We start from the raw sequence: 23,734 nt of genomic DNA on the forward strand, positions 1-23,734 counted from the left end.
CATGATACCTGCAGCAAGTCACAGATCTAATCAGGCCTGACCTGACCTTCAGTTTTTCAGTAATGGCTTCTTTATTGCCACCTTTCCATAGAGGCTGGCTTTGTGAAGGGAATGGGATATTTGAATCAACGTTTGGTAGTACCAAATTTGAAAATAGCACAAAAAAGAACAGACATTGTCTTTCGACGCTTTTCACAAACTCCATACGAGCTTTCTGAATGCAGCTGATGTGGCCGTGCTGCAACTTCTTTGGCAGATGCAAAAGGTCTCCTAAGTTTGGTGGATTTTTTTCCTTTTATTCTTGGAAATGTAGTGGTGCATTTTGTGTGCACTCTTCATCTAATTCACAATGAATTTCTTCGTCTGCTTCACAATTAATATCTATCTTCATGTGCATTCTTTGCCTGCTTCACAATTAATTTATATTTCAGAATTCTTATTTGCTGAGGCTTTCTGCCAGGGCCTTGTCCTTGGTACAATATTGCATTTTTTTTAATTCCTGCAGAAACTCCATAAATAGTGTGAGAAAGTTGATATTTACCAGATCTATCCGTAAATAATGAAACAGTATATTTTAAAATTTGCGATTACCTTGACCTTTTCCGACAACGCTAAACTTTTACGAGGGAATTGTAAAACTTATTCGATGGGCTTTGTGGTGTTGCTGCGTCATTCAGGCCAGAGATCCAACCGACTGTTTGGGGAATTTTGTCTTTTTGGCTGGTTCTTTGGTCGAATGGTTAAATAATTATATATCTCTCTACAGGCTGGTATGGTTTTGAATCCCATGGCTGCTCACTCTTGCCAAAGTGCACTTGGAAAGTGTGGCATATACGCCAAATTTATATTCCAAATGTTGAAATCCCAACATAAGTTGAGGGAGGGCTTCATCCTTTAGTGGACCGAAATAGGCTGATTTTCTGTTCTTACAATGTTTGATAGTATAATCAAGAGGTTATCCCATTTGTTTGGCGAAAACACCAAGTATGTACATGTCTTACCCTTCACGAGCTTGTGATGCATCAAGACCACGGCATTGGTTTAAACAAAATCACTTCGGAAAGTATATATATATATATATATATATATATATATATATATATATATATATATATATATATATATATATATATATATATATATATATATATTGCAATGGGATAATGATCGAAGGTGAACTGAAACAATATTGTCAGGTTATTGAAGGTTTGTGAAGAAACAATGAGGATTAGGATTGTACACGAAAACTGCACAGTTAAATAGTCACTGTGTGCAAATTTTTGTGAATAACTTTGAAAGATGCCTGATCTGACTGAGCATGTTTCAGTACAAGATTTGATTTGTGACTCTTTTGTTTGCAGTTTGGTTTCTTTTTCTTCTCTGATATAGTCAATAGAATGTTGTACTGGATAGTTGATCATTTAAAAGTTTTCTTGGATGAATGACCAAGTGGGTTCAGTGCATATCACTGTCCCGCCCAACCTCCCAGCCTACTTTGCTCGCAACTCAAGATGTCTATTTTTTACTTTAACCACTGGTTTCTGCCCATCTGTGCTCCGAAGGCAAATCCTTAAGACTGCATCATTCATGTATCAAATCCATTAACTGCACTATAAATCGTTATATGTACCAACAATGATACGTGTTATGAACCATAGATTATTTAATTCCAAAAATGTGAAATTTTAAACATTCCCATGGCAAGGTTTCGACTATTCAAAAGCACATTTGATGTAGTTCAGAGTATTTGGAATATAAAAGTCCTGAAGAAAGAAACCAAAAATAAGGAAAATATATCTCGACAGGACATTGGGGCAGTGTGCAGCGGTTATGTGAAATTGGAAAGTTTTCCATCAGTACAACCTTGGATAGCCTTGGATTGTACCAACTTGTTTGGGACTTGAGATCTCATCACCAAGGCAAAAAGATTGATTTAAAGCTCGAGGTGTTTCCGATGGCTGCAGGGTGGGAAAACAAAAGTCAAATTGAGGGTCAAACGGTGCTTTCCTGTGCTAGATCTTTTTGTATTATTTCCTTCTTTCTGGATAATGGCATAATAATCCCAAAAGGTACTATGTGCGTCAGCAACTCCACTGAAATAATTTTAACATCCTTTACTACATACACCTTGTTCTTTTTCATTTTTAACTCACAATATGTTTGGCTGGGTTTGCTAACTTCCTCGGTGCAGGAGTTATAATTTGAGACAGGTGTGTGGATTTCCTAAAATACAAGTTACTTTTAACGATTTATTAATATTATTATTGTTATAATTCTCAAATCTTCCCCCAGAGGAAAGGCACTACGGTGTACCTTGAAGATGTATTTTGATTGGTAAGTTTAAAAAAGGATAATTCAAATTCCAGCAGAGTGGCAGAAAAGCACGAGTTTGAAAAAATTAAACAAAATCAGCCCCAAGTAAAACGGGGTTAACACTGAAGGTTTATTCTGTGTCAATAATAAAACATCATACATCCAAACTGTTAAATTATCTTCTCTTTCATCTAAGACATATTTTGTTTTATACACAAAGCTTCACTGTAAGAACATAGCTCGGTTCTGTACAGCAAAGGTGGCAGTCGGGCATCCGGTGCACGCTTCCATCTACACAATGAACAAGCTTTGCGAAGGAAACTTAAAGTACATAATAAGTGCATTGCACGCAGCAAGCCAGTACTGCTTAATGAGCTGCTTTTGACGGAGCCTTTAAATCTTGCAATTGCAAATCTTTGCAAAATTTCAACATATATGACAATGAACCTGATATTTACGGCTGTACACATATTTTTTTTTATTTTTTTTTGTTTTTTTTTTACAATACACACTCATTTCTTGTTTACAATGATCTTCGACTTGACGTGTTCGACGAAACATTCTCAACCCTTCTCATGTTGAAATCAGTCACTCCGTATGGCCGCGAAGTGGTCGCAACCGATGACTTGATGACTTCGCCACTGTATTTCAGTGTCATGCAAACGAGTGACACAAAACGACTTTTTCTTGAAATGCAAACGAGTAGTTATTTGCTGTCATTATTCACAGGCAACAATGATCTACGGATGATTACCTTCAGAGAACTATGAATGTCGCAAGATGATTCACTTACTCCTTGACCCACATATAAAGAAACCCATTCAATAATCCAGTCTTATTTTTGGAACAGAACATCTAGAGAAATAGCTTTGTGTTAAATTACAGTGGTTGTAAAACAGAAAATATTTCGTAAACAGATGATGGAAATATTATAAGCAATTAGGACAATATAACTTTGTTTGGTTGCCATAACTTGAACGATACAGTAAAAGCCAGTTGGGTGGGGGGAGACGAGTTACAAGTTTGACAAAAATAACTTAATCTATATCTTAATTCTGGTTACGAGTACGATTCGTCCCAATTGTCATTCTGACTCTGATCACCACTGCAACTGTTAACTCTGTACCATTTTCCCATATCCGACTGTCCGCTGGAAGCATCATACACCACAATTGCATGAGAGTGGTTCAAGATTGACATGGACTTTCTATTGTAGAATATGTAATAATATTAGTTCAATTATGAAATTTTTTGCTATGGCATTGTCCACCCTGATAAAGTTATGCAGGAAGTGACGTCAACTCGGATCCTGGGAAAAAACCATCCTGGACAAAAAAACACTAAGATGGCAGCAACAGTCACATCTGCTCTGCTATGCAACAGGTGTATCATCATTTTCCTTTTTAAGGAGAATATCAACTTGGACAAAGTCAAGGGAGACTGTCTCCAAAGTTTGGTGATGCACATCTTTCACAGCAGTGTGTGTATATCGTGGAATTAAAAAATGGCTTTGAATTGGTGAGTGATATTGAGGATTCTCACACAAAACTGACTGCGGTCATTCAAGCAAACAAACGTTTTGAACAGACATTGCAGAATCACAGGATTACTCCATGAGAAATTGCAGAAGAATTGATGTCAGTGTTGAAAGTGTACAAACAACCTTTCAGTCTCACTCAAAGCCTGGTGTTGGCTTCATGGTTAGGGTGGTGGCTTGGGATCCTAGGGTCCTGAGTTCAAGCCCCGTTGGCCGCTGAATTAATACACCAAAGAGTTGACTCAGCCTGTCATCCTTCCGAAGTCGGCGAAATGAGTACCAGTGTGTACTGGTAGAGGGGCACTGCATCAGCGACACAGTCGTGCTTTCAAGAAATGATCGCTACCTCGGCAGCTAAGCTGCCAGACTCAAGAAGGAGAAGTCTCACTCAAAATTTAATCAGGTCAGTGCTAATTGAAGTACCAAAAGACTTTGTGTTTGATCAAAAAGGCAACTTATGTGCTTCTCTAATGCTACCAGAGAGAGAGAGAGAGAGAGAGAGAGAGAGAGAGAGAGAGAGAGAGAGAGAGAGAGAGAGAGAGAGAGAGAGAGAGAGAGAGAGAGATGATTTCTTGAAGAAGCTTGTGTCATATGATTAGACATGTGTCCATAATTTCACGCAAAGATCAAAGCGAGCCAGAATGAAAAAGACATTAACGGTCCCCACAACAAAAAAAAAGAGATAAATCAAGGTTTGGCCATCAGTCAGCAATCTTACAGCAAGTGTTTTGGGATATTACCAGTTTAAATCATGTAAAATTTATTGAATGTGAGAAAACCATCAATTCACAATACTACAGTGACGTGTATGCATTGAAGGTACCCCTCACAAAAATGGCTGGGAATTTCAGTACACATATCTGGAAATGTTCCTTGACATCCAGGTATTGCGGATGATGTAAAGGCACTGCCACAGTGAGTACGTACGTGCATCAGAGGAAATAGGTGAAATATACTCCAATACCTTGTGAAATAGGTGAAGTTTAATCAACCTCCTGTACATTGTGATTTTTATCCAATAAAAAGTAAGTTGGGATTTTCTATAATATAAAGTCCACGTCAACTTTGAACCACTTTCATGTTTTTTTTTGTACTAAGAAGACATTAATGGTGTATCTTTTAGGTCAAATGCGGTAGCTGTTTTTGTTGCTTTTTGGGCAAGTTTGAGGCAAAGGATAAATCATGGAAAGTTTTCAGATATAAGTGGATTTTACATGCACCACTTTGTGTGCTGAAAGAGCCATTAAGCTGGTTGTCCAATGTGGTGGTACCTGCTTGAATATGCTAATGATTGTACAGTAGGTCTTTGTGTCGTTATTTTTTTTTTTATGCCAAATGGATTCTGCTTTCCAATTTTTTTCCTGGGGTGCAAGAAATAAAAAACAACTAAAAATGCAAAGCCCATCCACTTTTAATTCAGACGACTTCTTTTTCCATCTACTAAACGGTACCTTTGACCTTGTGACCAAATTTTTAATTATTTTGTCCATATTCTCATAATAAAGCTTTGTTGAAAATTTCATGACAAAAGCTCAAATGGTGAAAAAGTTATGGCCTGGACAGACACACAGACAGACACACAGACACGCAGAAGTGATTGCAAAACACTGTCTTCCACTGCATGGGGGATGGGCTAAAATTCAAATATACCTGCAGGGGAATACTTTTGAGAACATTTTTATTCTTCCAATTTGATTGGCTCCAGTAAAGTAAAATGTCTTTTACCTCCAATGAACGTAATTTTTCCATTATTCACTTTGGATTGTTTTTGTTTTGGGGGGAGGTGGTGGGAGGACATGTCCAAGTCGATCACAAAACAATGTAATATTAAAGTTAATTAAGACCTGTTTTAAACTTAATTGGCCCATTTATACACACAAGAAGTGTTAAATTTTAAATAAAAGTTAAACTTTCTATTTTTTTTTAACTATGAATGAGTTATCGATAATCAGGTTCATTAAATAGTCATGAACCCAGAACTCCCACGATAAGCTGGAGATGATAAAGCCTGACCTCTCCTCTTGCATCAAACATCAGACAAACATTGAATGAAAAGTAAAACAAAACTTTTTTTTCCCTTTTACTCATAGACTCTAATTAATTTTGGCAAAGTTATGGCAACCAATAATGTCGATAAGATACTTATAATCATTTTGAGGCAGAATCACATGTAGCTTGTGGAACTCATGTACACTGTGACAGCAGTTACTGCATATTCATCAGAAGGGAGGAGAAAAATTGCTTTTAAAACTTGGGTTTGGAGAGTTATAGCTGATATAGTGAAGGGTGGAAGTATCCTCTAAGGTTAATACTACGAGAAGCGCAAGGTCACATTCAACTTCAACCAATAATAGAAACAATCTTTATAGAAACATGTCCAAAGCGAGACAGGTACAGGCGCCATTGGTCCCTGGCCCATCGCCGCCAGACATGCAGAAGTATTGTTGAATGCTGGTTCTATATGATGAGGGCACTTCATTTTGTGGCATTATGCCAATCAGCGAACAGCTATTTTGCCTGACGCCATCGGCTGCCATTCCTGTGCCTGTTTGTAAAGCATCCATTGATTGGACATGTGGTCGATTTGCTACATGATGGCCTTGCGCATATTACGACGTTAGTGACAGTTGCTTGCTGGCAGGCAGGAAGCCAAAAAGACTAGGCGTCAGCTCCCCTCCAACTCATGTTTCTCCCTTTCTCCTGTATAATACTCACTGTCCTGGCCTTGTCTAAATTTACTTCTCAGTGTCCTGACCAATGAGACCATTTGAGATGAACCATCTCATATCGGGTGAGCTTCTTAGTCCTGTAAAAGCCTGATTTCACAACAACTGCCGAGCATCACTTCTGGATAACCAAAGTTGAATCTGAAGAACCAAAGTTGGAGAACCGAAGTTGTCGAAAGTCGGGAGAACCAAAGATGAATATTGATGTAATATTTAAAAAGCAGAGGATTTATCACCCCTGTATAGATCATCAGTTGGTATCATTATGGTTGTTTCAAACTTATACAAACACTTCCACAAACAATAATTTTTTGGGATTCTGCACTGTGGATGGTATGCTTAACAATCCCAGATATGTGCTGTTTACTCCAGCTTTCATTAATTTTCAATGTCCATAATTATTGCACCTTAATATACAAGCCAAATTAAAGGTGGAATGGCCTACTGAAATTTCGGGAGATAAATCGCATCGACTCTGACCTTTGTCGTCATTAGTAAGGCAGTCTATATGCCATTACCAACCTAAACTAGTTCAGGGCATGTCCATACTGTAACATTCAGGTAGTTGAGGTATATTTGGAGACGTTGTAGAATTTACCGCCCAATATACAAAGCACAATGCATCGTTGAGGACCAGCTTTTTGCAAGTGTAGCATGAGCTAGCCAACTCGCTTAGCATGCAGCATCTCTAGAAGCAGGTTGTTGCAAGGAACCTCTCCATTGACGTGCTTGTAGTACAGATATTCTTCAGCTTGCAAACTGAGAGCACGGATTTCTGGAAGGCGCAACAATAGCTGCCCAAAGCGATCTCCCTGTGCAGTTGGATCTCCACTAATAGAAGCAGAGCCCAGGGTCAGTGGAGTAAAGTTGTTAACGGCCCGCGATGCGTGTGAGAGTGTGTAGTCTAGCAGAGCAGCGTTAACTTGTTCCTGAACGCTCTCCACAAGTCGCTGGTTTTCCAAGGGCTTCACATCTGTTGGTTCAGGAGCACAGGAGGATAGGGAAGGTGAGTCGTATGCATTCAGTGTAATGCTGATTGAAAAGAGTGGTACATTATGAAGCAGAGTTTATGTTGCTTGTTCAAAGCTAAACTTGAAGAAAAATAACAACAGTATGGTTCCTTGCATTGATAACGTTGCAGATTTGAGCCTTTTGTCATTACATGATTACTTATAATGGTGCACCTGTTGATCAATATCTAATGAACTATCCAGTGGTGTCGAGTGTAATACAAGAAGTCAATTTGTAGCGATTTTAGCAAAGTAGTACAGCAATGGGAAAGCAAAAGAGAAATATTGAATGGAGTATCATGATCCAGCAGACTTGTGGTGTAATGGATGGAGCATCATCTCTAAGTCGAGAAGATTGATGGTTTGAACCCAGCTGAGTCATACCAAAGACTATTTTTTTTTAAATGGTAGGTTCTGATTCCTTGCTTGACACTCATTATCTAAAAGAGATAGAACATGGACAAACAGCCAATAGTCGTGCAGGTGTTGGTGGACTGAATGATCTCTTTCTGTGTTTCAGTTTCTCTGTAAGGGAACAAATTTCATTTTATCTGTTTACAATATGACCGTTAATGAATTTTATAAGGGGAAGAAATAACGAAGAGCAAAAAGGAAACTTGGACAACAGTTTTATACTGAGCTTCCCTCAGAACCATCATATTTTAAACCCAAAACCAGCTGGAGAAAAAACAAGTAAAAAAGACATGAAGAAGTCATGGAGTACTTTGGACTTTGTAAGAAGTCATGGACTGAGTGTGACTGGTTCATGGTTTCAGCGCCCACAAGCTCATCAATGGACTTGGTATTCCAACGCTGGCGGTGTGGCAAAGGAGATTGACCATGTGCTCATTGATGGTCACTGGAGGATGATCCAGAACTGCAGGGTCTCCCGAAGTGCTCAGTTGCTCAATACTGACCACAGGCTTGTGGTTGCAACTCTGAAGTTGCAGCTGAAATCCAGGAGAATGGTACCATCCCAGCCTAGGCTGGATGTTGGCAAGCTCAAGGATGAGGGGGTAGCTGAGGAATTTGCAAACAGGCTGAGTGAGGATTTGGAGGGTCTGGGTGCTTTGGTTGTATAGTACCTTCAAGACCATTATCCATGATGTTGCTGGTGGATGTCTTGTAACTCACCGTTGGGCGAAGAAGAATTTTGTCTCTCAAGGGACACTGGATACCATTGACCAGAGTCGCAGGGCCAGGCTTAATGGCAGAGCTGAGCTGTTCAGGGAGTTGAGGCATAAAACTACGTGCAATGAGGGGGGACAAGGAGGTCTATGAGCGAGGAATGTGTGAGGGGGAAGAGCATCACCTGTGGTCAAGTGATTCTCATCCTCCTTTCAGGAGAAATCAGGCATTGTGTTCCTTCAAGCCCATCCCTCAGTGGACTGCAGTTAGAGTGGAGGGTGGTGGGCTCTTGGCAGAGTTGTCCAAAGTGAAGGCCACCTGGGCCGGTTACTTTGAATGGCTGAAACAGACTGATCCACCAGCTGTTGAGTTGGAATGTCAGGGGTGTTACTATCTCGATTAATGACCCTCCAATCAACTGTGATCCATGTCTTTGTGGAAACACAGGCCGTGGTGAAACGGTTGAAATGGGGTAAAGCTCCTGGGATCTGTGGCATCCATGCAGAACTTCTCAAGGCTGGTGGAAATACTATACTCATGTTGTTGCAAGCAGTCCTGTGCTCTATCCTGGAATACAGGCATCATCCAACTGAATGCATCCCAACTGACTGGAAGTGGGGTCTTGTTGTCCCTCTTTGGAAAGGGAAGGGTGATCGCCAGGACTGCAACAACTAATGAGGGGAGACACTGCTCTCAGTGCCGGGCAAGGTCTTTGCTCGGATCATTCTTGATAGTGCTCACCACCATCTGCTTGAGCACCAGTGCTCAGAGCAGTCAGAATTCACACCAAAGAGGTCAACGATTGACCGTATCTTTGCTCTTCGTGTCCTCACCGAACGCAGACGAGAGTTTCGGCAGGGGCTGCTTGCAGCCTATGTTGATCTCTGTAAAGCGTTCGATTCAGTGAATCGGGATGCCCTCTGGAGGATTCTTGGTCTTCATGGGGTGCCACCAAAACGGATCGATCTGATGTCTGAACTCTACTCTGGTACTGAGAGTGCTGTGAGATGTGGTGGTACCATCTCTGACTTATTTCCAGTTGTTACTGGAGTTTGTCAGGGGTGTCTACTGGCCCCCACACTTTTCAGCATTTGTATCAACTGGATTCCGGGGAGGATGTCTGATAAATCAAGCTGTGGTTTGTTTGGGAATGTCCAAGTTTGGGAATGTCAAGATCTGTGACCTTGATTTTGCAGATGATGCAGTCATCTTTGCGGAGACTCTGGATATCCTTTTTGGGGCCCTCGAGATGCTGAATGAGGAGCCGGTACTGTGGTGTAGTCCGCTGGGATTATGGGTTTCCTGGGTCAAAACGAAAATCCAGCCTTACAATTAAATCTTGGATGCTGCTGCCCTGTCTGTACCTGTTTGTGATGAGGATGATCAGGTCATTGAGAGATTCACTTACCTTGCTAGTGATATTAGTGTCTCTGCTGGCTGTGAACCAGAGGTCAATAGACATCTGGGTCGGGCCTGGGGAGCCATGGATTCATTGGATCATGGGGTGTGGTGCTGCTGCTACCTGTGCAGGAGGATAAACGTCTGAGTCTTCAAATCCTTGGTGTTCTCTCTCTCTCTCTCTCTCTCTCTCTCTCTCTCTCTCTCTCTCTCTCTCTCTCTCTCTCTCTCTCTCTCTCTCTCTCTCTCTCTCTCTCTCTCTCTCTCTCTGTGAGACTTGGACTCTGACCAGGGATCTGAGATGGAGACTTAATTCCTTTGGTACCAGGTGTCTTGTGAGAATCCCTGGCTATTGCTGTTCCGAATTTGTGTACAATGAGCGGTTGCTGAGAGACTCAAATGAGACTTGGTCCATGCCTCGTCCGCGAGCGTCAGCTGTGGCTGTATGGACATGTGGCTCGTTTTCCTGATGCTGATCCTCATCACCAGTTTCTCTCAGCGAGGGAGCCTCACGAGTGGAGGAGGCCAAGGGACCGATCACGTGCTTCGTGGGTGCAGCAGGTTAATCAGCATCTCAAGGAGATGGGGATGGGCCAGGCTTTTGCATGGGGGATGGACTGATGGAGGCCCCTGGAGTACTGGTGGAAAACGATGCGCTGCTCTGGAGCATGCTCCCATTCCTGACCTGATCTGACCATATTTATGTACAACTAAAATGGCCACCAGTCTTTCAGTCGGCCTTCTTTGATCAGATCGCAAAATAAATTGAAGCGCACATATATGCCATCATGTACTGTACTCGCGCCTAGTTTGAATAACATTGGTAAATCCATGTCCGAGAAATGGTTGAGGATGTGTTCAACATCACTTTTTTTTTTTTACAACTAAAATTGCTGCCGTCGGCCATCTTGGATCTGATCTCGATTTAAAAAAAAATGATGTTCATATGTTAGGCATCATTCATTGTATCTGTGTGCCACGTTTGAACAAGATCAGTGAATGCATATCTGATAAATGGTTGAAGCGTGTTCAACACTGGGTTCATTTGTTTTTCAACTAAAATGACCGCCAGTCCGCCATCTTGGATCTGATGTTGGAAAAAAAGATGACTTGCATAATATGTATACCGTCAATTGTTATCTTTGTGCCAAGTACGAATAAAACTGGCCCATGCACGTCCGAGATGTGGTTGCGGATGCACGCACGCACGGGCACAAAAATCGAGAACAAATCCATAATCCTCAATTTTGGACTAAGTCCAAAGGGGCCTAATAATAGACAAATATTTTTTAAATCAAAACGTATTTACAAATCCCACATAGAACGACACTCAGACGAGTGCATACTTCTGCCAGGGTGCACAGTTTAAATTTTGTATCCCACTGATAAGCCGGTTCTGCATTCAGATCTTAACCAAAATCGAATCAATTTGTCGTTGTCACAAACTCAACCTGTTCCACCAAGTTTCGTCCAAATCTGTCCCGTAACTTTTTGAGATATCATGCGATATGTATGAAAAGCTGTGACAAATTTGTGAAAAATTGTGACAATTCCTTGTTTTTGAAATTTGACATTTTGTTTCACTTGAAGACAGCATGCTGGTGGACGGAGCACAGATAGCAATGGAAGAAATTTCATTTGGGTAAAACAAAAACCGCACAAGTTTATCAGCAAACGTACGGATCAATCTGTGTATTAAAACGACCATTATTTTCGAGGGTATGATTTATCGCACTTCGCTATTTTACTTGAATCTGTCCACTCACCTTCATATTTGTTTTCACTTAATGACAGGTATGTGTGGTTTTGAAGTCGGTGGAATCCAACTAATTTTGTGGCTCTGAATTTTTTTTTCATGGGGATAAAAATAACTTTTTGACCCCCTCTCATATTGGTCACACGACCGTCCGAGACCCATCAGGTCGCTGAGAGGTTTATTAAAATATTTTAAATTTCCACTTTCTTTTGTCCCTTTAATTACAACTTCCACTGAAGGTGAAGGAGGTTATGTTTTCACCTCTTTCTGTTTGTCTGTCTGTTTGTGTACAGGATATCTCAAAAAGTTGTCGACGGATCCGGATGAAATTTTGTGGACAGGTTTAGTGTGTGACAAGGACGCACCGGTTGGATTTTGGTGAAGATCCAGATCCGACTACTAGAACTTTTAAAGTGATTCTTCACCATTGAAAGATAGGGCCCAAAAACGATATATAGCAAGATATCTCAAAAAGTTGTCGACGGATTCGGATGAAATTTTGTGGACAGGTTCGGTGTGTGACAAGGACGCACTGATTGGATTTTGGTGAAGATTCAGATCCGACAAGTATAACTTTTTAAAGTGATTCTTAACCATTGAGATATTTGGCAAAAAATGATATATAGCAAGATATCTCAAAAAGTTGTCGACGGATCCAGATGAAATTTTGTGGACAGGTTTGGTGTGTGACAAGGACGCACCGGTTGGATTTTGGTGAAGATCCAGATCCGACTACTAGAACTTTTAAAGTGATTCTTCACCATTGAAAGATAGGGCCCAAAAACGATATATAGCAAAATATCTCAAAAAGTTGTCGACGGATCCAGATGAAATTTTGTGGACAGGTTTGGTGTGTGACAAAGACGCACCGGTTGGATTTTGGTGAAGATCCAGATCCGACTACTAGAACTTTTGAAGTGATTCTTCACCATTGAAAGATAGGGCCCAAAAACGATATATAGCAAGATATCTCAAAAAGTTGTGGACGGATTCGGATGAAATTTTGTGGACACGTTGTGTGTGTCGCAAGGACGAATTGTTTTCCATTTTGGTGAAGATCCCAATCCGGATCTGGGTACGAGAATTATTTAATTTTCAAAGTGATTCTTCACCATTGAGAGATCGAACCAAAAACGATATAGTCCTGTATAGCATGATATTTATAAAATGTAACGGCCCGATATGTTCTCATGGATCGGTCATTACGTGGCGGAGGTATGCGCTCTCCTGAGTGCGCTTCTCGTTGTCTGAGTCAGGTTTGCGTGCTGCAGTCAAGGAATAGAGACTGTACATAGAAATATGTTACTAAAACGAGCAGCGTGTGTGTGTGTGTGTGTGTGTGTGTGTGTGTGTGTGTGTGTGTGTGTGTGTGTGTGTGTGTGTGTGTGTGTGTGTGTGTGTGTGTGTGTGTGTGTGTGTGTGTGATGTTGAATTCTAGACAAAGGAAATAGCACAAATGCTATTTACGAATTGTAAAAGGAAAGGAAAAGAGTAAGGCAGCAGCTTCATGACAAGTATTACACTGGGTGGTTTGCCAATGGTAGCCAGGGAAGGAATTTGTAATTTGTAATTTGTAATTTGTAATTTGTAATTTGTTCAGGGCACCAGGGCACCAGTAAGACTAGCCTTACTCTTGGTGGAGGACACCATGGGATCTTTCATGCCCAACAAATAATGCTGGCAGATGGAACACCCTGACTGGAATTATGGGACACTAACTGCAGGACAATAAGATATAAACCCAACTCATACCCCATTCACTCTATCAACCCACTGCGATGCTGGAACATTCTTGTCACCGTTTGTGTCACCCTCTGGAGCATCTAGCAAACCTCGTCACCACCTTCACTACATCTTTACGGTTTCATGTCCGGGCAAACCTACAAGCATCTTGGTATTCCAACACAATGGTGTTGGACTAGACAGTGGACACCATCACATTTAAATTGCAGGATGTGTCCGTCCACATGCAGTGTAAACGAATGACATGTGGACACTGAAAATGCTAACTCATGTACATGCCATTCAGCCAGGACTTGGGATCTCAATCAGATATGCGTCTTCCTTGCCGAGTGTAAAAATCAGGCATCAACAGTTGATTTGAAAACAAAAAAGTAATTTCTGTTCAATTTCAGAAAAATCATTCGTTATGAACTCTTTATGTTTTATCATCAATCCCAAGCAGAATATACACTGTGGCCGATTACATTGTTGAATTGTTCATTTCGTAGCCATTGTTCCCATCGTGTGCTGCCTTTTTGGCTGCTGGTTGCATCATCGGTTAGGGGCGCGGCTATGCCGCTGATGCAGTGCCCCTATTACCAGTATACTGGTGCTCATTTCACCGACCCCAGAAGGATGACAGGCTGAATTAACCCCCTGGTGTTAATTCAATGGGATTCAGAGCTTAAACTCAGGATCCAAGGATCCCAAGCCACCACCCAAACCATTAAGCCAACACCAGGCCACATAGTCATTCTAAAGGCAATAGATTAAAATGCCAGACAAAATCATTTGCCTGAATAACAATTAAAACCCGATTTGTACGCTTTGCTTGATAATTCTGACTTATTTGAGGGCACAAATTACTCCAACCTTCTTGTGGGATCGGTCAGGGAAAGTCTCTGGCCCAAGTCTTGTAACAGCCGGCTGTCCAAGTCTGAGATTTGATTGGAGCAAGTTTGGGCAGGAATTTGTAATTTGTTCAGGGTGCCGGTGATAAGTTGCCGACCGTCTGCTTGGGGTCCTACAGCTTAACGTCCTTGTGAGGGACAGCAAACACGTTGATGCTTCAACCTGCGTGTGAAACTCCAGGGTGACAGTTTCCAGTTGGGCCGAGATTCAAACGCAAGCAACATGCAGCTCAAAACTGAGTGCACGAAGCCTCTCCAGCTTATGATTGTGACTTCACACGTCTTCCACGAAGTTTACAGCCCGAACTCGTCACACCTGGATCACCTGCTATTTAATTCAAAATCACAACCGAGCGTGGAAATTACACGTGTTCAAATGTCATGTCTGGCCAAGTGCAGCTGTCGCTGATCTGTCTCGTCTGGGCTCCATTCCCGACACGACTATAATCTGTCACACTGTTTGTTAATTGTTGGAATCCTTCGGATTTCGGCAATTATGTTGGTCGGTTGTGTGTGTCATTCTGTGTGTGTGTCTGTCTGTGTGTTGGGTGGTCGCTCGACTCAGGTTTTCCGTCTGTCTGTCTGTATGTATGTAATGGACAGCTCTGGAGGCCAGAGGAGTCAACCGATTTTGATGAAACTTGACTGGTAGGTTCATACCAGGATCTAGTTGTATGCTTTTCAGCACCGTTGCTATGGACGCCACCGTTGCCTCGCAAGGGGACCTTGAAATTTTTGAAAAAAGCCGAAAAATATTTATATATATTTTTTTCGAAAATCAAAAATCGCCTTCTGCGATTTTATGCGCACTATAATCAACCTCTTTGTCAAAAAATTTCAGCCCGATCCGTCAAAAACTGTATGACAAGTATGCAATTATGTAGCGACCACCCATGGCCGCCTACCCGCTTGTCTGTTTGCTTGTGTGTTTGTTTACCCTGTAGCAGCCACACCATTTCAGCGATCATGACCAAACTGGGTACAGTCGTCGGCCATGGTCCAACTTAGACACTTGTCGTTTTTGGTGAATCTAGGTCAAAGGTTAAGGTCAAGGTCACCAAAAAACCGAAATTCTTATTTTCGCAATAACGTCCGCCAAAATGGTCGTATCGACTTCAAACTAAATCCAAAATGTGCATCTTCCAATTCTGCATCCAAACATACGTCCCGTTGGGGGTGTCACACCAACACCCTTCTTAGCGGTCGGGGGTCGAATGTCAGGGAGGTCGGGACAAAACTTTCAAATTGCGATAAAAACGCCATTTCAAGTCCGATTGACTTCCAAGTTATGATCATGACCAAACTAAGTGCTATGACTCATTAAACAGTAGCACTATCGACTTGTAAGAACCAAATTGATTTCCAGGTTTTTGTTTTGTCAGAGATCATGGAGATATGACAAAGTTATTCCGGCAATTCCTTGCTCAACGAGAAATTTAGTTTGTGTGTTTGTTTGTTTGTGTGCAGGAAATATCAAAAAGTTGTGGACGGATCTGGATGAAATTTGGTGGACATGTTGGGTGTGTCACAAGGAAGAATTGATTCAATTTTGGTGAACATTCGGATCCCGATCTCATAATTTTTTAAGTGGTTCTTCACAAATGAGAGATCGTGCTAAACTAATATATAGCACGATATCTCAAGAAGTTGTGGACGGATTCGGACAAAACTTGATCAACAGGTTGGGTGTGTGGCAAGGAGGAATTGATGAGATTTTGGTGAAGATCCGAAATTGGATCCGGATACGAGATTTATTTCATTTTAAAGTGATTCTTCACCATTGAGAGATCGGTCCAAGAACGATATACTTATTGCGCCTGATATGTTCTATTGGATCAGGCATTGCATGGTGGAGGTATGCGCTCTGCCGAGTGTCCTTCTAGTTATTATCTATAATGAATTATTATTGCATGACTTTTGAGGACAAATGTAGTGCATTTTTGGTCATATTGTTACTTACGAAATCTAAAGATTTCGTAAGTATATTGATGACTTCCGTCATCTGTTTGTGTGTTTGTTTGTGTGTGTGTGTTTGTTTGTTTGTAGGCACGATAACTCGAGAACGGAAGAAGCTACCAATGTCAAATTAGACCACGTGATTCAGGAGGCTGATGGCTAGTGCTGATTAGATTTTGGTCAAAATCGGTCAAAGTTCAAGGTCACAGTGAGGTCAAACATTCGATTTTTGATGGTTTGGTACAGAATCATCATAGAAACTTCTGGTTTGTGTCGCTACCTTTTCCAGAGACAGCTTTTATTGGACAAGGTCAGAGGTCAAGTTGACGATTTCGTAAGTACCAGTCTATGACTGCTTGTTTAGATGTTGCCTTCTTTTTAATCGCAAAAAAAATCCCATTTTTTTCAAAAATATTGTTACAGATTTCAGAATCCGGTCTGATGAATGCATCCACACATCCAGGTCCTCAGACAGTTATTTCCTTAAATGCATGTTCAGATTAGCCCCATCCCAATGTCTCATGGGATCTTAAATGTGATGCGTTGAGAAGGGTGAAGGATAGATCCCCTCTCTTATGGGAAGGTTTTTTTTCTTTATGACAGACACGTTCACACACATTCTTTCGGGAGCTCTGAAGCCCGCCCTCATTCTTCCTCAGCAACATTCTTTCGCGAGCTCCGACGCCCGCCTTTTTGAGAGCACACGGGTCGTCATGGTAACCGTGCGCAAGTGGGGCAGGGCGAGCTTGGGGCGGACTGCACCCAGGGAGACGGCCCGGAGATATAAAACGAACAGGAGGTACGTTCTGGAGAGGAAAAGCGGAGGCGAAAGAAATCCAGAGAGGGAGAAGAGAACGAGAAGTAAGCTTGAGAAGCGAGCAAGAAGCGGGTGTAAGCACGCAAAAGAGGAGAAGGAAGCGAGCGTGTGGTGCGCGTGTGGATGTCTGACCAGCGTCAACAATGAGACAATTCGTCCTTCCCAGTGCTTGGGGAAGCGAGCGTGTGGTGCGCGTGTGGGTGTGAGCAGCACTGCCAACAAGTGAGGCACGGGTTGGTCACCAACAACCCCGGGGTCTAAACCCACTACAGTCGATCTTGGTGTCCTCCAGACTTCGACTGGTGTTCAAGGCTGCCCTGCGAGAGGGTGCACGGCAAAGCTGGGTGCTGGCGACGGACATGACATGCACGCACGCATTTCAGGACATTTTCACTTCACGGACTACTTTCTGGTGAGCAAGACGAGTCTTCCCCCCCCCCCCCCCGATAAGCCTCTGCTCTTTGTCCCTTTCCTGGAATTTTGATTGTTTTTTTTTTTTTGTATACCTTGTCGAGGCTCGTATGAGAGCTAACACACAACGCACAGCAAGGGGGCATGAGACAAGAGGGGCGGGAGTGGAAGGGACAAAACAGTGGGGAACAGAGACATTAGGTGAACTGTGGAAGGGAGAGGGATGGGGATGGGACGGGGAACATGGCGAAGAGAAGATGGACATTACAGGGACTTTCAGGAAGGAAAGCAGGGGAATTGAAGGAAGTGGGCTTGGTTGGATTATCGGGGGTAGAAACGATCGAGGATTTGGATGGGGGAAGATAAGAGGTGGTGGTGAATAGCTGTTTTGAAAGCCTGGAGGGAAGAATGGGAAAGAATAGAGTGAGGAAGTTTATTCCAAAGGCGGGAAAAAAGAGGAATGAAAGAGTGAAGATGAACAGTGATTCGTGATTTTGGTAGTTTTACCAGAAGGGGGTTGTTGGCAGACCTTGAGCGCCCTGTGGAAATGTGGTGGGGACAAATCGCAGAGAGACCAGGGGGGGGGGCAAGGTTGGAGAGGAGTCGGTAGAAGACAGAAAGACCACCGACCAACCTGCGGTGATTGAGTGAGAGGCCCAAAGACTCAGCTTCATTGCGGGAGATGCCGATGATCTTAAATGCCCTGGTTTCGACAGCGTGAAGCCGAGAAAGGTGGGAGGCAGCAGCACCAGCCCAGAGGGGAGAGCAGTACTCCATCAGGCTATGGACAAAAGCTTTCTAAGTGGTCAGGAGCTCAAGAGGGCCGAGGAAGGACTTAGCACGACGGAGGATTCCCAGTCGGCGACTGGCTTTGGAGGCGAGGTTGGAAATGTGACTTTCCCAGGAAAGGTCATGGCAGATAGTGAGACCCAGAAGCTTGAAAGAAAAGACTTCTTCCAGAGGATCGTTGAGAAAGTGGATGGGGGGGGGTTTCTAAACGGTCCTTTCGAAGAGACATAGTGAGAGTGTGAGATTTGTCTGGATTGAAAGATATGTTCCACGTGTTGGACCAGTTTGTGATTTTATCCAGATCTGTAGTGAGCGAAGAAGCTGCTGCTTGCCGGTTTGAGGGATGACAGATGGTACGGCAGAGGGTGGAGTCGTCGGCAAAGAGAAATAGAGGATTTTCCAGAGAGTCCGAGAGATCATTGATGCAAACCAGAAAAAGAACAGGGCCCAGAACGCTACCTTGAGGAACTCCAGCCTGCACAGGAAGAGGGGATGAAAGAACTCCATTTAGGGTCACACGTTGACTGCGACAGGAGAGGAAGTCTGCGAGCCATGAGTGGAGATGGCCTTGAATACCATGGGAAGAGAGTTTGGTGAGTAGGGCAGGGTGCCAGACTGTGTCAAAAGCACGTGATATGTCCAGGGATACGGCTCGGATTTCCTGTCTGGCATTGAGGACCTCCATCCATTGTTGGGAGAGCAGAATCAGCATATCCAGGGTAGAGTGACCTGGTCTGAAACCAAATTGATGATTGGAAATCAAGCCATTGGAGAAGAGGAAGGATTTCATGTCTGAAGTGATGATGGATTCCATAACCTTACTGATGATTGGGAGAAGGCTGATTAGTCTGTAGTTATAGGGATCTGTTTTTGCACCTTTTTATGCAGGGCAGTGATGTTAGCAGATTTCCAAGCAGATGGCAGATGACCTTGGGCAAATGAGAGGGTGAATAGAACAGAGAGAGGGTGAGCAAGAGCAGAAGAGCAGGCTTTGAGGACACGTGGGCTGATGCCGTCTGGACCGGTTGCAGAATCTGACTTGAGGTTTGAAAGCAAGCTCTCCACCTTGTCAGGAGAAAAGGATACAGAGTCCAGGGACAGTTGGGTGCGACTGGGTAAAGTGGGTAGAGATAGTGATGGGATTAGGACACAAGATTTAGCTGCAAACACCGAGTTTAGACATTCAGCTTTATCACGTGTGGAATCAGCAGTGCGGCCATTTGAGGTAAGGGAGGGGATGGAGGGGGAACATACACCAGAAACAGATTTGATTAAACGCCACCAGGATTTTGAGGAGGGAGAGAGGTTTGAGAGTTCAGACTTGAGATGAGAAAGATGGTGTTTTCTGGCTCTCCTGAGGGTAGATACACACTTGTTCCGAGCTTTGTGGAAAGAACTGAGATTGCCCTCAGTTTTCTTTGAAATTCATTCTTTATTTACCTCAGAAAATAAAAAGTTCTTTTTATTTATTTATTTTATTATTAATAAATTATTTGTCGATTTCCAACCTGTCCGTGTTTGTCCTTTCCTTCCATTGGTCCAGAATTGTCCGAACCGAGATAGACTGGGAGGTAATTACCACAGATTTGACCAAAAAATCGTCGGCACGCACCAGCGGTTAAAACGCTCGGCCGCCCTAATTAAAATCTAATCAGATAATATTGGTGCTTTGCCGAGGGCGCGCTCCCCGCTCAGGTAACCACGTGACCTCTAGTTAAACGGAATAATTAGACGGCGGACACTGGAACTCGTGGTTAACTGGGTGGCGTTCGTGGTTATAAAACAACCCACCGTACTACAACGTTAATTGTGAGCGGTGGCCCCAGGCCCGGCTCTACCGAGGACAACCGGGGATGAATCCCCCTGAGTAACAAGCTGGTGTCTCGGTATCTGTCACCGCAACAATATATTTTCCCACTGATTCCAAACTACAGAAATCTCCTGATCCCCTTGGTGGATTGCAACAATACAGAGAGTTGGTTTATATTTACGAGCTCACAATATACATTGAGCCTGTGGTAGACTGAGGCAAACCTAGCACCTGGAAGCATGGGCCACAATTCAGCAATTTTCACAGCTAAATGTATTTTCACAGGCTCTACTATATCAGTGAAATTTTAACACTCTTATAGGTTAGTGCCAGCAAATGATAAACGAGTCCATTATCTGGGATTGAGCAAAGCTTAACACCACCAATTCCACGTGGCAATCGTCCGACCTGTCTACCAGGGTAAATATCAGGACAGGAGCAAGTTGTGGTCAGATTTCCAAGGATTTTGGGTGCGAAGCTATTTCATTCTGGATTCCTTCATTCGAAGTGAGATGAGCAAGTTCAGTATGTTAACTTGTCGCTGCCACTGCAGGATTTCAGGAGAGCAGTGTGGTGCTTGAGATGCAGGAAGCTCAAGGTCACCCGTCCTTTACTCACACCTTTGGTGGTTCCATCCCATGCATCCTCCCCTAATCTCTTTCCTCCTCACATCCCTTATTTGTCTAAGTCTCCCTGTACTTTTTCCCTCAACCCTGCTCTTCTTAATAGTAGGGATTGAGTTGGGGGAAAAAAAAAAAAATATATATATATATATCTATGTTGAGAGTTAGGATAGAGAGCATATATGAGGAGGGAGAGGCCACCTATCAATCTGCAGTGGGAGAAAAGCAAGCCCTGCACCTTGGTCTCCTCCCGATGGTATAATTAAAGAGAACATAATTGCTCTGCCTAATTTTCTTTGCTATGTTCTTACTGGCAACCCCTATGAAACTAAGTTTCACAGACAACAACTACATCACTCTCTTACTGACATACCAACTTCTCTTAGTGCATCAGTCCCTTTTTTTCTTCAGGAATCTCCCATTTCAACTGAAAACGTCTTGTTCTTCCTCTTATTCTTCTTCCTCTTATTCTTATTCTTCTTCTTTTCCATATCTCCCACCAATCTACAAATTCAACTGCTCTCTCAACACAAAAGTGCTACCTATAGGTTGATGCTGTTCATCCTTCTCGCCTTACCTGCCCCAAATTAAGATTTTAGATTGCACTGGATTACAGAAAAGGACTGGCAGGATGCCCTGGAAATACTCACACTCACTTCTAAGCAGTTGTCTAGCTTGGGTTTGAATCCTGACCCAGCCATGAATTGTCATCCCAGTGTTTCACAGGCAGGGTGATTCATCAATGTGTGTGTGCCATCCATCATATGGACATTAAATGGACGGCTCGTCTTGCCAGCATTCATTGATGGACATTAAAGATCCCACTGCGTCCTTCACAAAGATTAGGCAAGCTATCTCCTGCACCCTGGCAAAATTCGAAAATTTTGCCCGAACCGGCATAGGGAATCGGTGGCACGGCCGCACGCTCAGCCAATGATGTTACATCAAAGCCTTGCGCTGCATACGAACAAGGAAGAAGAATTGCAGAAAACATGACCATATCTATATGTTACTAAAACTCTCATCTTGTATGTATGTATGTATGTATGTATGTATGTATGTATGTTCCCGAATTACAGCCAAAACGGGACACGATAGCGCACAAATTTTCGGCCCACCTGACTCACCATTCCCCTGCGGTGTGCAGTATCAAGTTTGGTTAAAATTGGGAAACGAAAAAAATAATTAAAAAATCAATTCCCGATTCAGTCAAGTACTCTTCGGGAGAATTTGATCAATGCAAACAACCTCAGCGTAGAGTTCGCTGGAGCTATCTTTGTGTTTTTTTTAATGATTTTTTTGTCAACCGCTGTCACAACGGGAACCCGTTGGGTTCACGGGTCATCTAGTATCCCCTATTATTCAACCATCTCACTCAGTCACTCACATAACTAGAGTTTGATTGAGTGGCTCAATTAAGGGATAGTGGTACCCATGCATATCTGAACCTTGTGCAAGTGAACCCTTCCTTTAATTTGGAGACAAACTGTGCACAAATAAAGCTTTCTTGCCAAAGTCATTAAAAATAACTTCCACACAATTGTACTATTGTGGGTGTTGTTTTTTTTTATTACCTCTGCCACCTAAGGTGGACAGAGGTGATGTTTTCACCCCTGCCTGTTTTCTCTGCCCGTTTGTCTGTCTGTCTGAGTGTGGGATATCTCAACACGTTACGGACGGATTTGGGGGAAATTTTGTGGGCAGATTGGGTGTGTGATTAGGACGAAGTGATTAGATTTTGGTGAAGATCTGGATCCGGATCCAACTACTAGAATTTTTTAAAAAAATTATTCTTCACCATTGAGAGATAGGACCAAAAACAATATATCGCACAATATCTCAAAAAGTTGTGAACGGTTTTGGATGAAACTTGGTGGACATGTTGGGTGTGTGACAACGAACGGAATGCTTCGTACTTTGGTGAAGATGCGAATCCGGATCAAGAAAAGATTTATTTAATTTTAACGTTAATATAATTTATTTAAAACGTAGACTGTTCAGCCCGGTCTGGTAGAGAGGGGCATGCGCTCCACTAAGTGCCGTTCTGGTTGGTTTTGTTTAAAATTAATTCATTATTAAACAAAGTTACTCCAGGAGATGTGGCAGTTCATATTGCGTTGTGTTTAAATTCGATAACCAGAGTGTGTCGTTATCAATACTTTCCAAAGAAACTATCGAAAGAAAAAATATATATATATATGATTTTATGATTTATGGCAAATATGATTTTAAAAATAATATCAGAATAATCTATGTTGTGTAACCATTTTAAATGGGGAAAGAAAACTCCATATTGTGGTTTATACGAGCTGTGTTTTTGCAACGCTCACTCAATATTTTTTCAACTCGCAAGAGAAGATCGATTCTCGGTCGAAGCTGTTGCGCCTCTGGCCAGTAAACAGGAGGTGCGGACATTGTAGCGGCTCCCAGTGGATGCGGACAGCCCGCAGGTAAGCGCGTGTACTATTTACTATACGAGAAGCAATCCAGACACGTTAGAGGACTACAACAAGAGGCTTCAGCCACGAAGTTGAAATGTGATTACTGAAAAGGGCCACTCATGTCGGTCAAGGACTCGAGAGCATTCAAAAGGGCAACGACTTGTCAGAAGCACAAGACTTCAAAACACTCACTAATACCGCAGACATATTTATACTTCTTCGGACTTACACGTGTCTTTTCCAGCAAACACGATTAAAATGGTCACTTTTTGCGTGGTGGGAAAGTATAAAAGTCGTTGCTTATTCGTAAAGCCAACAACAGCAAATGGTGATTGGTTACTGTGTCATTGGGTATGTTTACTTCCACCACCGAAGGTGAAGGTTAT

General features: G+C 42.5%; 1 protein-coding gene and 1 pseudogene across 2 annotated transcripts in view; one reads left to right on the forward strand and one right to left on the reverse strand.

The window, feature by feature from the left end:
- Positions 1 to 23,734, forward strand: part of LOC147012743 (uncharacterized) — a 643,866-nt pseudogene that overhangs the window by 434,109 nt on the left and 186,023 nt on the right. The gene's annotated exons all lie outside the window — the stretch shown is intronic.
- The window catches only part of LOC147012746 (nuclear receptor subfamily 5 group A member 2-like), a 196,330-nt gene continuing 174,979 nt past the window's right edge, over positions 2,384 to 23,734 (reverse strand). Inside the window, exon 7 of the mRNA XM_085853885.1 lies at positions 2,384 to 7,549. Within this exon, the coding sequence (XP_085710011.1) occupies positions 7,236 to 7,549 (314 nt within the window). The 3' untranslated portion in view covers positions 2,384 to 7,235. The remainder of the gene's footprint in view (positions 7,550 to 23,734) is intronic.

The sequence above is a fragment of the Eptatretus burgeri genome, chromosome 14, assembly GCF_056783735.1.
Source record: "Eptatretus burgeri isolate ZD-2024b chromosome 14, Ebu_testis_v1, whole genome shotgun sequence".
Taxonomy (NCBI): domain Eukaryota; kingdom Metazoa; phylum Chordata; class Myxini; order Myxiniformes; family Myxinidae; genus Eptatretus; species Eptatretus burgeri.